At 46.4% G+C, this 15,987-nt stretch overlaps 2 protein-coding genes and 1 long non-coding RNA gene across 7 annotated transcripts in view; 1 reads left to right on the top strand and 2 right to left on the bottom strand.

Annotated features, from left to right (window-relative positions):
- The window catches only part of IFT140 (intraflagellar transport 140), a 104,988-nt gene that overhangs the window by 70,190 nt on the left and 18,811 nt on the right, over positions 1–15,987 (top strand). The gene's annotated exons all lie outside the window — the stretch shown is intronic.
- TMEM204 (transmembrane protein 204) lies at positions 778–10,350 on the bottom strand. The gene is made up of 3 exons (XM_075566433.1): positions 9,324–10,350; positions 5,597–5,752; positions 778–2,194 (listed from the first exon to the last, which is right to left on the bottom strand). The coding sequence occupies exons 1-3, from the start codon at positions 9,592–9,594 to the stop codon at positions 1,950–1,952; spliced, it is 672 nt and encodes a 223-aa protein (XP_075422548.1). The 5' UTR covers positions 9,595–10,350; the 3' UTR covers positions 778–1,949.
- LOC142463547 (uncharacterized) lies at positions 12,659–13,521 on the bottom strand. Its single transcript, XR_012787450.1, has 3 exons — positions 13,445–13,521; positions 12,966–13,148; positions 12,659–12,865 (listed from the first exon to the last, which is right to left on the bottom strand). It is a non-coding gene; the product is annotated as an uncharacterized LOC142463547 (long non-coding RNA).

Here is a 15,987-nt window from a genome sequence, read left to right as displayed (position 1 = left end):
AACATTAGAGAAGGAGAAAAACTGGAAGAGCACTACTGTAGGTATCAAAAAAGTAGAAAGGAGGGTGCGTACCCCATAAAAAGATTATTTATTGGTCATGGAAAAACAGGGCGATGGAGAGCCCTACCAACGTCTCACGCTTCACAGAGCGCTTTCTCAAGGTAAAGCGTGAGACGTTGGTTTGGCTCTCCACTGCCCTGTTTTTCCATGACCAATAAATAATCTTTTTATGGGGTACGCACCCTCCTTTCTACTTTTTTGATACCTACAGTAGTGCTCTTCCAGTTTTTCTCCTTCTCTACTTGCCTACCCCTTGGACGGAAGCACACCTGGGGACCCCTCACCTTTGGACGGAAGCACACCTGGGGACCCCTCACCTTTGGATGGAAGCACACCTGGGGACCCCTCACCTTTGGACGGAAGCACACCTGGGGACCCCTCACCTTTGGATCGCATGGACTGTGCAGCACTCAGAGTGAGTCAATCGCTTGCTACATGTTTTCCTGTTCAGGACTTTATTTAGACAATTGGTACGTTATAGGGTGTTATTATGCTCAATCTTCCTGGTGTTATTGTTAACTACAGCGTCACTTATTAGTGATCTTACCATCCGGGACTGCAACCCAGTACCTGTCTTCTATCAAGTTTATGTTTAGGGGTCCCCCCTAAAGTATCTGGTTATTCAGTCATTTATTTATCCTACTGTTGGGGTCTTTAGCATTACGCAGTCACATGGTCTAAAGAAAAGAACAGAACAGAACGCCAGAGAACGAGAGATTGATTCATATAAATGTCGCTTTACTTATCCATCCGTTCAGACTTGGCAAAAACCTGGTGATAAATAATACAAAACAAATATACGAGTTTATCTGATATTCATATACATTAGCTGTTTATAGAATTGGTGAAGTGGTTATTTTGGAGACTCTGTGCTTATCCGCTGAAACCGGAAATACAAGGATAACCTGAACAAAAGAACATAGGCCCATGTTTACTAAGCAGCGTTTTGCTATGACACCACCCAGCGTTCTGCTATGAGACACGTCCCAGTGCTGGATGACACCTGACATCTCATTGACTTGAATGTACTTTAAGGTGTCTTCCACCTCCAGAAAGTGTCCCGTGGCAGAGGATTGCTTAGTAAATATGGCCCATAATCCTTTGGGCATTATTCTTTCCATTTACGTGCTGCAATTAACATGTTTACGCCTATTAACAAAGCGGAGAGGAAAAAGTGCTAAATTGGTGAAACATTTCACTTGGTGGGAGCACGAAGGTTTGATTCCGTCAGGGCAGAGTTGGAAGAACAGTCTGGCAGGCTGGGAGGCCTGGGCTTATACATGTATGTATCGTATTAAAGCCTCTTCAGTAGCTTCAAAGACTCTTCAGAACCTACGGAGTTTGATAATCCAAAATACAATCCACCCAGAACCAAATTTACAGCCTCAACTCTTTGAGATTTCCAGGTACTAAATATCACACACACAAGCTGGGAAGACCTCCACGTGGATATATTCATGGCTTGTATCCCGATGGGCAGAATCAATGCAGAACTCTCCAAATATGTTAGTCTCTTTCTCTCTGTGTGAAGACGGTGTTGGCCACAGGCTGCTTATGGTATTGAGTCCATCACTTCAGGTTGTTACAACACAAACCCATCTCCCAGAATTGGGAAGCCTCTCTTAGGATCAGCCCTTTTCATCATCCTGAAGAGTCTCCCAAACATTGCGTGTTTCACCAGATTAGTTTCCAAGTTATCTTTCTCACACACAGTTATGAACTGCATAATATAGATTTTGGATATATGGCCAGTTTCCCTTGTTGTCCCATGGAGCACTTGAGCCTTGATTGTTTTCCATGCTGGTCCTAGTTATATATTCTGCAGTGCCACATTGACTTCTTCTCTGATGCACCCTCCATTGATGTTGTCCATAACACGCGTCCCACCATCAGCATGGCGACTCAACATAGTCATTGTCAAGTCCTCGGCGGAAGCGTGCCGTGAGAGTGCGGCTGATGACAATGACACGGGGGGCCATGCAGTCCTCCCGGCGGTGGAGGATGTTCCAGATGAGTATAGCGGCTGCCAAAGTGGCCAACAGGCAAGCTCCGATGTCCAAGTAGCAGGACCAAGATAACTGGGTGTTAGGTCCGATGCGGTAAAAAGTCACCAGTCCAATGACCAGAACAAAACCTGCAATGGAATGGGAGACGAGAGGAGTTATATATTGATCTCTCTTCATTGTTTGAAGCTCTTTAGATCACTAGTGTCCCCCCTAAGTGCCCCTGTAGTATTTCAGGTATAGCACAAGGGCAGCACACTGGGGCTCCTATATTTTATCTGGTACAGCAAACAGTTCTCTTCTATTCAGAGTTGATTGCTGCTAAACCGTTTTGAGGATGTGTGCCTTCAATCAGAATGTAGTCAATGAGGAGGTGGGATTCATTAGGAGAGGATGTAAAGGTTAGGACTGTATAAGTTCATTGAGACGACTGAGGAGAGATATAATAGAGGTGTACCGTATAAAGGTAGATGCCATGTCTACATATGGCATGGGGAGAAAAGCGACTAGGAAACTGTAGAGAAATCACATAATACAAGGACTTGCGGGACGTCGTTTACGGAAGCTATCAGGCATCGCAAACAGTCACTTCTTTACTTAGTGCGCTGCTTGCCACTAACTGACTGCAAAGACTATTTACTGGCACAACTCGTGTATATCGTAGAGCAGGAGTCATGTCAACCGTTCTGAAGGACATTGCCTATCCCAACACGGGACGATACTGACCCTGGGACGCTGACGGATAAGGGGGTAGCATCTCAAGATTTCTGCCACAAGAACAGACGGGGAAGTGACATCTCTTAACCCTTTCAGAAGCGGACGTTGCAATCCCACTCACCACTCGGATGGAGCAATGAGTGCGATATCCTCCCAGGAAACAAGCGTTGTAGCCTCTACCTCCTAAGGGCCCCTAGAGAGCCGGCTCTCAGGGCACCCTAAGGGTTAATAATAAGGGGGGGACGCAGTGGTACTGTGCCCGGTCTCTTTGGCCGCTGCCTCTGCGCCTGTCTTGCTGGGGAAGGAAACAGTCCCTGTTGTTATTGTGTCTCTCGCCGGCACACAGCGGAGCGCGCGCCCCGCAGCTAATTTTAGCCCTTGGCTCTGCCTTCCTCTTTTTGTGCTGCAGTCTGCTCCGAGCGCCGGGGGGCCGAGGGACAGAGACTGGCGGGCGCCAGGATGTCCTCGCACAGGAGGAGGAAATGCCTGCTACTACCTGTTATGCAAACTGGGCCTTGAAAGCCTGGGATGCGAAATTGGGAGAGGGGGGGGGGGAGGTTTAGGAGAGGAAGCAGCTTAAAGGGGCAGTCCTTCCTAGGACCAAAGTGAGCTAATGGTAGCACCGTGTTACCCCTTCAGTTGCTGGCCTCTCCAGCTTTGAAGGGGTTAATGGGGCACCTTTCAAGCAAATTCCCTAATCTTTTGTGATAAGTCTGTTTGTGAACTGTCAGAGGTGAAAGTAAACTATTAATCTAGACATGGGACTGGCCAACGCCAGTCCTCAAGGCCCACCAACCGGTCAGGTTTTCAGGATATCCCTGCTTCAGCACAGGGTGGCTCAATCAGTCCCTGCCTCAGCAGAAGTGGCTCAGTCAGTCCCTGCTTCAGCACAAGTGGCTCAGTCAGTCCCTGCTTCAGCATAAGTGGCCCAATCTGATTGAGTCACCTGTGCTGAAGCAGGGATAACCTGAAAACCTGACCAGTTGGTGGCCCTTGAGGACTGGAGTTGGCCGCCCCTGGTCTAGACTTTTGTTGTTCTGTTGTAACGAATGATGTGATTAGCCAAAGAGATATAGGGGGAAAGCAAGATGTTTAAAGAATTGGCTAGAATTACGTGGGCCAGGAGAAAATAGAACAGTACTCATTTTTCAATTGCAACATTAGCAAAAAATAGTGATTGAATTTGTAAAAAAAAAAAGTGTCCACTACACGGGACTGCCCATTTAATGCCTTTTTCAGCAGGGTGGAAATTTGTATACTGTTACCCTGTATTTTAGTTTTGGGGGAATATTTGTAGGAATAATCCAATATTTCCATAAACCCCATTATCTTCCACATGCGTAAACATTGCGATAAAACGGAAAGGTGGCGCTGAATGTTTTACAAGATACGATGAAGTCATTGGTTGCTTTAACCCTTTGAGTGATCACGGGATCGTTCCGTTACCGATTGGCGGAAAGCGAAGGGTCGGAGCCTCCCTGTTCCGTTCCACTTCCTGGTATATCGCGACCTGCGCTCAGATCGCGACCTCGCATACAAAAACAAGCAATAAGACTACGTGGTGGCCATTATGTCAAGGGGCCCCTGGGGTACAGACCCCATGAAGTTGTAGCTACGTCCATAGGCACCCAAAAGGTTATGGGGGGATTCAATCTTTCTAAGAAAGCCGACTACACTGTTTGAAGGGGAATAAAGATATATACATATTATGTGTATGAGGATGTTGTGAGAGGTAAGTGCTAATTATATATTTGTATGAAGATGGTGTGAGAGGTAAGTGCTAATTATATATTTGTATGAGGATGCTGTGAGAGGTAAGTGCTAATTATATATTTGTATGAGGATGCTGTGAGAGGTAAGTGCTAATTATATATTTGTATGAAGATGGTGTGAGAGGTAAGTGCTAATTATATATTTGTATGAGGATGCTGTGAGAGGTAAGTGCTAATTATATATTTGTATGAAGATGGTGTGAGAGGTAAGTGCTAATTATATATTTGTATGAGGATGCTGTGAGAGGTAAGTGCTAATTATATATTTGTATGAGGATGGTGTGAGAGGTAAGTGCTAATTATATATTTGTATGAGGATGCTGTGAGAGGTAAGTGCTAATTATATATTTGTATGAGGATGTGTGAGAGGTAAGTGCTTGTGATATGTTGGTGAAATAATTGTATCACGGATCTCTTCTTAGGAAAAGGGTGTAAACCAAGCCCCTAAAACTCAGAATATCTTGGAGGCCAATTCTTAAGTCCATCTGCGAGACTTGGACCAGACCATCAGAGGGGAGGAAGGAAAAAATAAAATAGTCACTATAACCTACCAGTAGCTTTTTTTAAACTATGTAACGCCACTGGTCCCTCTCCCACCTCTCTCTCCCTGTCCCGGTCACCTCCCTCTTCCTGTCCCCATCACCTCCCTCTCCCTCTCCCCATCACCTCCCTCGCCCTAGTACCTCTCTCCCTCTCCCCATCCCACCTCTATCTCCATCCCACCTCTCTCTCCCTCTCAGCAGTACCTCTCTCTCCCTATCCCCAGCACCTCTCCCTATTACACCGCTCTCTCCCTCTCCCCATCCCACTTCTCTCTCCCCATCCCACCTCCCTCGCCCCATCACCTCTATCTCCCAGTCCCCTCGCTCTCCCACTCCCCAGTGGTGTAAAGTATATGTCCCGGATGTCGTCTTAGGAGAATGGTGTAATGCATGTGTCCCTGATGAGAAGGCTGTAAGAGGTTATCATGTCTTGGTTGGGAATATAAGCATTAAGACATTTGAACTTGAGTGTGGTATCTTCAGTATTGTGTCCCACACTTACTAGCCAACTGGAACACGGCTGCTATGGCTTCCTCCCACCACTGGGAATCCTGGGAAATTATAGGCATCTCCACCAGGCCCATTAGGAAAATGAGCTGGCCGGCAGTGAGGGCAACCGTGGCAATGAGGTTACAGGCCCTCATCATGTCAAACTGCACTGGAGAGGGAGGTAAAAAGAACAGGACACACCGCGTTATTACAGGCTCAGAGTAAATAAACAACTTATAGACATAACTGGCTTTTAATATGATATGTATGTATACAGGTGTAGCATGCTTCAACGTTCCTTCTGGTGCACTGTGGTCAGGATATGCTGCCATTCAATCCTATGGAGACCCGGTGATATTCTACGTTATACCAGTATATTTTGTGTTACTTGGGGTAACATCGTCACATGCTAAATCTGTCTAGACGAATGGATATCTTTACCTTAATTCCTCCATATTCCTGAAAGCCCCTCCTAGACGTCCTAGGACTTTTCTAAGTAGACGAAACCCCAATGCTGCCCGGGATAGAACAACGTGACTGATATTATCAGACTAGAATTACCGCTTCACCTGATTCTATCGCTGCCCTCACTTGGTGGGGAGAAGCCAAACAACAGGGGATTCTGGGAGATGAAGTAACAACCACTCGCCCTGTTACTGTGGTCGATCCTTGCAACTACAATAGTCGGCATATTTGGAGATTTCATTTTGCCAGAACTTCGTGTAATACTTATAAATGGTCGTTCGTCGATGTGGTGATAGGCTTAACTCAAAGTAATGGACTGGATTGAACATTTAAACTCTCTTTTAAATGTTCCTTTTTTTTGTTTGAAAATGTAGTACGATTTTCTCTTGAATGTAGAAGCTGAAATTCTTGCTGCTCTCAGGCAATCGGTTTCTTTGTTCTTGGCTCCTTAGCCATGCACCTGTGCTAATGGCATCCTCATTATGCATGTGGGAGGGTGATGCTTGAGGTGGAAGGGAAGGTACGCATGCTCAACACACAGGAATGTAACGCAGAAGGATTGCTAATGGGCTTTGTGATGTTAGGTAGGTGCTGGGCACTTTGATTTCATATTGTTTCCCTTTGTGCCGGGGCATCAGTGGGATATGTATAAACTGGTTTATGCTTGCATCAGTGAGTGAATTGCAGGCTAGTTGGGAGGTACAAGAGGAGAATAGGGAGAGGTTATAGGAGCAGTTTGGGGAGGAGTTATAGGGAGCAGTTAGGGGAGGAGTTATAGGGAGCCATTAGGGGAGGAGTTAGAGGATGAGTTATAGGGAGCAGTTAGGGAGGGGCTATAAGAGCAGTTAGGAGAGAATTTATAGGGATCTGTTAGGGGAGGAGTTATAGGGAGCCATTAGGGGAGGAGTTAGAGGATGAGTTATAGGGAGCAGTTAGGGTAGGAGTTATAGGGGAGCAGTTAGGGGAGGAGTTATAGGGGAGCAGTTATGGGAGGAGTTATAGGGAGCAGTTAGGGGAGGAGTTATAGGAAGAGGTTATAGGAGCAGTTAGGGGAGCGGTTAGATGAGAAGTTACAGGGAGTAGTTATAGGAGCAGGTAAGGGAGTTGTTATAATGAGCAGTTAGGGGGAGGTGCTATAGGGAGCAGTTAGGGGGAGGCGCTATAGGGAGCGGTTATAGGAGCAGTTAAGGTTACAATGTTATAGGTAGGGGAGAGAGAGATCTGTTGTATGAGCAGTTAATGCAGCACGTATGTGGAGCGATGCAATGTTATAATGGGTCGCATCAATGGGGTGATCAGTAACAGCTGCAGTTACCCGTATAAATCCGCCAGGCCTGGGCGTGTGTTGACCTACGAGATCAGCGCCAGACGTACGAAAGTGACATTCTCACACATCTGACCCCGCCACAAATTGACGCAAGTGAAAATTCGCTAACTGCGTCACCCTAATACATATCCACTTGGGCTTCACCTAGCAGCCCCTCTGCAGCCCCCCATTTCTCCGCTCTCCGTACACTCCTGCCCTGTGCATGTTTAACCTGCTCAGAAATGCTGCTTCCCACATGTGGCGTGTGACCTCCGTGTGAGCAAAGTGATGGGAGGGAAATGGGTGATGTTGAATCTTTTACTACCGTTGACTTCATGCATGTTAACCCTTTCACTGCCAGAGAGGCATGGCGGTCCTCTCTGTGCCTAACAAACGGGTGGAACACGTTGTCTTTAACCCCTTGGTTGCTTTTGGGGACAGCAACCCCTGGCAGAGCCCTCCCTCCTCTAACCATTACACTGCTAAAGGAGTGAGTGTCGGAGAAGGAGGGGGCAGCGAGCATGTCAGCTTTAGGACGGGGTGAATCTTGAAGGGCTTGTGTGGATACAGAAGGACTTGGAGAGTCATACACGCAAAAGCCTGTGACTTCAGGGAGTGGGTGTGCAGGGATCTGGAGCCTCCTACCTCTAGGACAGGATATGTCAGATATAGGGTCAGAGGAGACAGATCCTGCTAGCGCGCTTTACATTATAGGGTCGAACAGGGGCGGCCAACTCCAGTCCTCAAGGGCCACCAACAGATCAGGTTTTAAGGATATCCCTGCTTCAGCACAGTGTGGCTCAACGACTGAGCCACTGATTGAGCCACCTGTGCTGAAGCATGGATATCCTTAAAACCTGATCTGTTGGTAGCCCTTGAGGACTGGAGTTGGCCGCCCCTCGGGGTAGAACAACCCTGATATAATGTTGACAGTGTAAATAGTTTTGTACATACAATTTTGCAGGACCTATAAGTCCCTGCCCTGAAGAGCTTACAGTCCAAAGGCACCGGGTGATACAGTGATGTGCCGATGGTTGCACAACTAGCACTGAAGTTTCTTACACTAATCTACTCCCCCGTTCCAGGATAACGAGAGTCACGTTCTTGCACAGCGATCTCCCGTTTCATTGCCCTGTTGGCTTTAAGCTTGATGCATTAGGTGCTGGATACCAGGCAGAGCGCACTAACTCCGGACCAAGCTTTGTGCTTGTATTCATGCACAGAGCACGGAGTAAGCATCCAGCAAAATCCCCAACCTGGAGTGCATCAGTAAGTCATTTTGATGTGCCTTAGATTTGTGACGTGCACAAATAAGTGAGTACTGCAGCAGTACATGTCACCTTATTTTATTGGGAATAACAGGTTGTGTTCAAAAGATATCCTATCAGGAGCCAACTTTTCTCTTCGTCAGGCTGCGCAGTCTGGGACTGCAAATAGTTTTAACGAAGTACAATAGCAGAGAGGCTGTGTTAATGAAGAGGAGGAGAATGGGTGAAGGGAGCAGGGGTTTAGCAACGAGATGCTTAGCAAATTATTGGGGTCATAAAAGATGTCACCTAATACTGAAGTATTCACTCACTATTGCATAGCTGAACTGGACTAATACAGCACAAACAGCCTAATTTGCTGTGTATTTTTGACGCTGCTTGTGTATGTTTTCTTATGTAGTACTACAATGTACATAGGCGTTTACCGCACAATGTCATACACCAAACAGCGTGGTGTCTAGTGGTCGATTAGATAAGGTGACATTCACCCGGTCATAGGGATTAAAAGCAGTTTCACCCACTTCAAAGCCAGTTCTATTACCATGCATGATATGGTGCTGATCCCAAAAGCAGAACCCCCGATGGATGACTTGGGTTTAATCTCAGACTTGTCATTTTTAACTGCACCAAAGCCCCGGGGAAACGAGATGAGAGGTAAGTAGATTTGGAGGGAGATATGATGGTGATCTACAGATACTTACACTTGACCGTACTGCGGGATTCCTGCAGGCCAGCCGGCTCCGACCCCCAGCCAAGTGAGTGGCACTCTCTGTCCTCCACCTGCCCCGGGCGGCTGCCAGCCCCCAGCGCCCCTCTGCCGGCCAAGCACATCTTCCACAGCCCCACGCTGCGCTTGCGCCCCTCCTCCACGGTCTGGTACACCCAGTCCGGGGTGAAGGCAGCCACGTTGTTGAGAATGAGGGAGACCAAAGCAACCGCCACTGCCGCAGCCACTAGCTTCTGCACGCCCATCGCCTGCTACCGCCGAACCTCTCGTTTCTCAAACGGGACGCCCCCCGCCGCACTGCACAGGGTCAGGAGCGGCTAGAGGACATCCCCGCTCATTCTGAGAGCTGATGGCCCCCCAGGAAAACCACAGCCAGGCAGGCTGGCTAGGAAATCCCATGAAAGGTGGGTTAGAAAGCAGAGAATCCACCAACTTCTCCTCCCCAGCTCTATCCGCACTCCTGCAAAGCAACCCCTTCTTCCTCTACTTGGAGATGCAACAGCATTCCTGTCCAGACCCCTCCAAACTAAGGAGCCACCAGGAACAGCCGAAATCAGACTCTCTGCTTCCCACGCCCCAAGGAGACAGATGTGTTCCAGATGTGCCCTCTCTGTTTCAGCTCCCAAATTAACTGGGCGTCTGTGTCACTTAGGCAGCAGAGGGGCTACACTTTCCAGATGGAAGAGAGAAGAGGAGAACCTCCCCGCAAACTTCTAATGAGAAGAAGCAGAACTTGAGACACGAAAGGCAAAGTTTATCCCACTTCAGCTGCAGGAGGATGGGACGCAGGGAGCTGGGGAAGCTTCTGTCTGTGGGCGAGAGCAGAGAGGGAGGCTGGAGAGGCAGCAGCTGATGGGAAGTTTTTTTTTTTTCACAGATATATATATTTTTGGCATGGGATTCTGTTAATTTGTTTCCTCTCTGTCTCTGTCGGAGCAGAGGAAATGGTTGTTTTTGTGTGGCTGTGTTTCCCACCCCCCCTTCCTTTCCTTCTTTCTCCCATCTCTGGGTTTTTTTCGGTCAGGTTTGGGGCGTAGATGGAGGCTTGGAACAGAAAATCAAAGCAGGATGTGTTTCCTGAAAGGCAAAGCTCCCCCCCCCTATTTGGGCCCTCTCCCCCCCCCCCCCACCCCCTTACTCTTACCCATTATTTATTCATTCTCATACTAGAAACACAGCTGGAGGGGGTAGTTGGGGGTCAGGGCCGCCCTCTGATGTCAGGAGGAAGGCATGACTGTCAAACATTTAAATATTCACCTCAGGGAGGTTGTGCATATTTAAGAGGTAATGGATTCAGGAGGGGAGGCTCTGCAACTTGTATTGTAACTCGCTCAAACACTGTCACGTCTCACTCCGTTTAGCCTATTTGAGGGGTTAACACAGTTTTGCGGATTTAAGGCAGTTTCACTCATTGTGAGTCTTGTCATAATACAAACTCGTGATATATAGTACATCTTTGGCTAGGAGACATTCTCACCCTGTATAATACAGTCTCAATCTACAGTCACTCATTTGGAATGAGTCTCACTTTGCTGAGTGCATCGCACTAGGAATAAAACAGTGTCCCACTTCATATAAGACACACTCACTCATTTTTAGCATTGGTGTAAGTAAGATTGCAAAGTAGTCTCACTCACACCAACAAGACTGCACTATCCACGTCTCAGTTTGTAGCTTCCTTGACAGGAATGCCAAGCTACCTTGTTTGTATGCCATCCTCATTCCAGGCCTGTCAAGTCTCACTCATGTGGAGTGAGTCACACTCACATGCAGGCTGTCTGTTTCATTGTTAACATATGTGGTCTTGTAGACTTTTTTTACTTTTCGAGGTCAGAACATCCACATTAAAATACACCTTCTGGTCTAGAAGCTCAAATCTGACTCATTTGACAGCCGTATGAAATATCCCAACTTCATTTTATAACACACAGGCCGTGGCTCAAGGTGTAATGCTAGACAAGTGTTAAAGCTTGGGAGGAATGTATTATTGGCCTAGTCTGTGTGACTCATTTTCAGTTAGTTTCACTTGTAACTAGGGTTGCCAGGCGGCTTCTCCAAAAATACTGGACACAATGGAGAAAGGTGCGACGCGCTCGACCCACACACACCTCCCAACGCTCCATGTTGTTTCCTCCTCTCGTTGGCTCCACCTCCAGGCTCCTGACACCACCTCCTGATTGGCTGCATTACCGAGCAGCAGCCAATCAGATTGGAGGGAGCCGCCCAGTCTCCTATCAGCAGCCCTACTCTCGTCCTGCTCGGAGAAATCCTCGACCCCAAGCCAGAGAGGTAATACCGGACACATACTTGTCCAGTATTACCTCTAATTTTTTACTGGACAGTGTGTCCAAATAAAGGACAGTCCGGTTCAATACTGGACACCTGGCAACCCTACTTGTAAAATAGCATCACTCATTTAGGGCCTTATTCTATATTGTTCTAAGCCACCGCTCAGGAATTTTCAGCCACAAATCCCAATTGAATTTTGGTCACAAACCAGTCTCACTCCTTCTTTATAGCCTCAATATCTTGTGTATTTGATCCAATTTGTAATATTAAAGGTTTATTTTAAATTAATCATATTCCCTCAATTCATTTCGAAGGGAACATGTGTGTTCTATAATAGACTAATTTTGGTAGTTGTCTCTGAATAGTCTGATACTTTATTTTATTATCTACGCGTATTTGATAACAGGCGAGTGCTCACAATTGGGTTCTCAGGTTTTGCTCCATCTTCGGTGGCAACCCCCAAATCTATCTGTTTCTCATTCAATATCTTGTGATCCTCATAAGATATTCTATGTGATAAGTCAACTGTACAGGCATACCTCGGTTTAAGGACACTCACTTTAAGTACACTCGCAAGTAAGTACATATCGCTCAATAGGCAAACGGCAGCTCGCGCATGCGCCTGTCAGCACGTCCTGAACAGCAATACCGTCTCCCTACCTGTACCGAAGCTGTGCGCAAGCGGGGAGACTGTAGAGCCTGTTACACATGCGTTATTTACATCAGTTATGCACGTATATGACGATTGCAGTACAGTACATGCATCGATAAGTGGGGGAAAGGTAGTGCTTCACTTTAAGTACATGTTCACTTTACATACATGCTCCGGTCCCATTGCGTACGTTAATGCGGGGTATGCCTGTACTCATTAAATTAATCTCATTCTTTCCCTCAATTGAAGAGAGTCTCCTTTCCCACGAGACCGCCTCGAAACCGCAGAAGACGGCCTCATTCGGGATTCAGTTTCACTCATTACAGACATTAATACACTGTATCTTGCATAGCACTGACCGTGTGTGCAGCGATGTACGGAACATTTTACAGGCACAATTAATCCCTGTGCCAAAGAGCTCGCAATCTAATGCTGCTGCCCACAGCCCCAGGGAGATAAGGTCCAAGGTCCGAAGGCGAGCAGGCAATGCGTTCCTATCCAAGTTTGTAACTTAGTATGCACTGGATCATTGGACGATGTGTCACGGGGGGGCTGGGGTTTGCCTTCGTCTGGATCTAAATATTGTAAATACAAATTTAGGATAAGTATCCGTCAAATAAATTTGGCATAGGTTGAACTTGATGGACGTGTGTCTTTGCTTTCAACCTCACTTACTGTGTAACTATGTAACACCGGACACCGTGTCTGCTGCGATCACTCTGCAGGGGGGGGTGGAGGGGGTGGCGGATCGGACCCCCCAAAGTGTTAATCGTCCGGGGCTGCCTCGGTCACATAACCGCAGCTTACCCGGTGCTGTACCCCCTAATAGCTTGCCGTATACTCCACGCGGTGAGGTACCTGTGGGATCAGTTATTTTCCGTTATTCAAAGAGATATAATTTCCCTGCGTTACCTTCACGCAGCTTGGTGGTTATGGGATGAATGTCGCTGAGGCTGGTGTGAGCTCGTTCAGAATTACGGCCTCTACCAAGAACGCCGTACTTGTCACCGGAATAAGTCCTGGTTAACGTCAAGTTATTTGCTACGTGGGGTAAAAGACAAACAGAGCTTCTTTAAAGCTGCAGTTCAGTCTTTTTTTTTTTTTTTATTTTTTTTTTTTACTTCAATAGTTTCATGTGGGCAATCTCTACTTACCTAAAGAACTGCATAGCTGCCGGTCAATTCGTTCTCTGTCTATTGCTCGGCAAAGTTTGGCGACATCTTTAGATCTGGGGAATGTAAATGGTTGCTATAGGAACAAGCATGCTTGTTAAAATAGAATACAAGAAAATTGGTCTTTCAAAGTTGTTGTTTTTTAAAACAGAAAATGCTAAAAGTATTTTTTCTTACTACAGAACTGATTTATTAAAAAAAAACATACATGCAGGATATTGCCTGAACTGCAGCTTTAATCTGGGCCAAGGGGCCTTTAAAAAGTAGTGGTATATTGTGAATCTACATTCATTTGACATTGCGAAAAGGCTGTTCTGACCCGTATATTCGGGCCCATATATTAGAGTTATACATTGCTTGTGGTTAGAAGGCAGAAAGGGGGAGAGGTTTCCTAAAATAAATCTAGTTTTCTTTCAATAGAAAGTGGAACCTTTATGGACTTATTCTCTTATCCGATGAGGTCGTGCGGGCCGTTTTCAACCCAGAATCCCCATTCAAGTCAATGGGAATTTTCATCTGAAAACAGCCTTAATGTCCACTTCCAATCATATAGAACTGCCCCCTTAGTCTGTCATTAAAATAGTAGCTGTTCTCTGGGATTGTAATGTTTTTTTTATAAGCCCTAGTAGCCTCATAGTGTACCCGCCAAATAGGAGAGTATGGCTTTATAAGATCAACGGCGTGTCACTCGCAAAAGCCTACAGACCCTTCAACATTTGTCAGCTACAAACCGGAGCTGGCACCCCACCAAAGGAAGCACAACAACGTCCAATTTACTACGTGCAAAAAGCATATTGCCGATAAAATCTGGGTTTGGTGAGAAGAAACGGCGGTAACCAACCAGGCGCGTAAAAACTAAATAATTTTAATGATCAAAAACAAAAAAGAACTTCCACATGGTAGTGTACCTCTAACGCGTTTCGGTCTATATAGAACTAGTATATACCGAAACGCGTTAGAGGTACACTAACATGTGGAAGTTCTTTTTTGTTTTTGATCATTAAAATTATTTCGTTTTTACGCGCCTGGTTGGTATATTTTTTGTGGAGCAGCAGTGACCGCCGTTTCTTCTCACCAAACCTGTTTACCTACTCACGAGCAGGCGCACGCCACCGCGGTCAGCAACAGCAGCACATTTCCTCAAACAGCACCTGGCAGCCTTACAGCTTCATCGGACATGCGGGCCAGCTGATTTAACCCTTCTACTACCAGACGCAGGTGAGGCAAGCAGTAGCTGGATATCTGATTTACTTTGGGGCTCTGTTCTGACAAGGCTCCGCTGTACTTCTACCAGCCTTGCTTTAAAAAGCCCCCCGTCTAGGTTTATGGGTTTATCATTGAAGGTTATTGATTCCATTGGATTTTATGTATATCTAGTTGCTGCGGTGTATTACTCCACTGTCTAATATATATCCACATACTGCAACGTTGTAGCATCAATCTTAGGGGCTCATACCCCCCCTTTTTTTCTTTTTTTTCTGCCGATAAAATATGTATCTATGGATTTATTTGTATATACTTATGTAGCCCTCCCTCTGGGGACTAATTAGTGTAAGGGGTTAACTGCCTTAATGGGTTAACCGGGTGTGATCACTCTGGTATTCCCCTCCATGTGATGTAGGCTGTCTTGTGACCAGGGATGTCACCATAGGAAGATAGAAGGGTATATATAGCTCCAATGTTCTAGAAGCAGGTTCCTTGGAGTTCTGGCCTCACAGTAAGTCCTGTAAATATATTTGAGTGTATAGATATGTATTATAAGAGTGTCCCGACCCTGTTTATTATTTTTAGTGGAGGAACATGCCCTATATAGTTAGCGCCTATAGTAATGGCCCAAGATTGTTCTCATTCAGGAAGAGGAGTGAGCGTGTGCTCAGCAGGAGTTCTCAGAGTAGTAGCTCCAGAGCATAATCGGATCGGCCCCACCGGCAGGTCCTTAGTAAGCTCCTGATCCAATATACATGGGCGAAGTTTGCAGTACACAGTAAGGGCGTACTGATCCCAGAAAGCGGGGTGTATTCCGCACAGGGGCCCACTTGGGATGGGGCATTATTGACTATGCAGGATATTGCCAATCTAACTAATACTAAGGGAAACGAGCATAAGTACTTCTTCCCCAGCGTAGGACTGAGCGAAACCAGGGGAAGAAGCATAGAACAACTTTGATTTGTCACCAGTTGATATGTCTTACGTGACGTATGTCCTTGTATGGCGAGCCATGTAAACGGATGTGAATGAAGCTCTTGTTTATATTATGAAAGTTCCTGGCGCCCATCCTTATTTTATCTGCATATCCCCGCCCAGCCTGCACCGACCCAGCACCCCGAACAGGTATGAGAGGCTGAGCCCAGCCTGCACCGACCCAGCACCCCGAACAGGTATGAGAGGATGAGCACGGCCATGTATATATCCAACTCCATGTAAACTCTTTTAGAGCCGGGCAAGAACGGTTAAACTTCTATACACACACAATAGAAGTGATATTAAATCCCCCCTTACCCAGCTGATCATTAGCAGATAACTCA

Source organism: Ascaphus truei, chromosome 11 (genome assembly GCF_040206685.1).
Source record: "Ascaphus truei isolate aAscTru1 chromosome 11, aAscTru1.hap1, whole genome shotgun sequence".
Taxonomy (NCBI): domain Eukaryota; kingdom Metazoa; phylum Chordata; class Amphibia; order Anura; family Ascaphidae; genus Ascaphus; species Ascaphus truei.
This window is presented reverse-complemented; position numbering and strand designations above follow the sequence as displayed.

Excerpts from the sequence above, each read along its gene's own strand:
- TMEM204 (XM_075566433.1), bottom strand. The coding sequence starts at position 9,594 with ATGGGCGTGCAGAAGCTAGTGGCTGCGGCAGTGGCGGTTGCTTTGGTC. Across the intron at positions 5,753-9,323 it reads ATCCCGCAGTACGGTCAAGT|TGCAGTTTGACATGATGAGG; the intron begins GTAAGTATCTGT and ends CTCCCTCTCCAG. Across the intron at positions 2,195-5,596 it reads AGCCGTGTTCCAGTTGGCTA|GTTTTGTTCTGGTCATTGGA; the intron begins GTAAGTGTGGGA and ends ATTCCATTGCAG.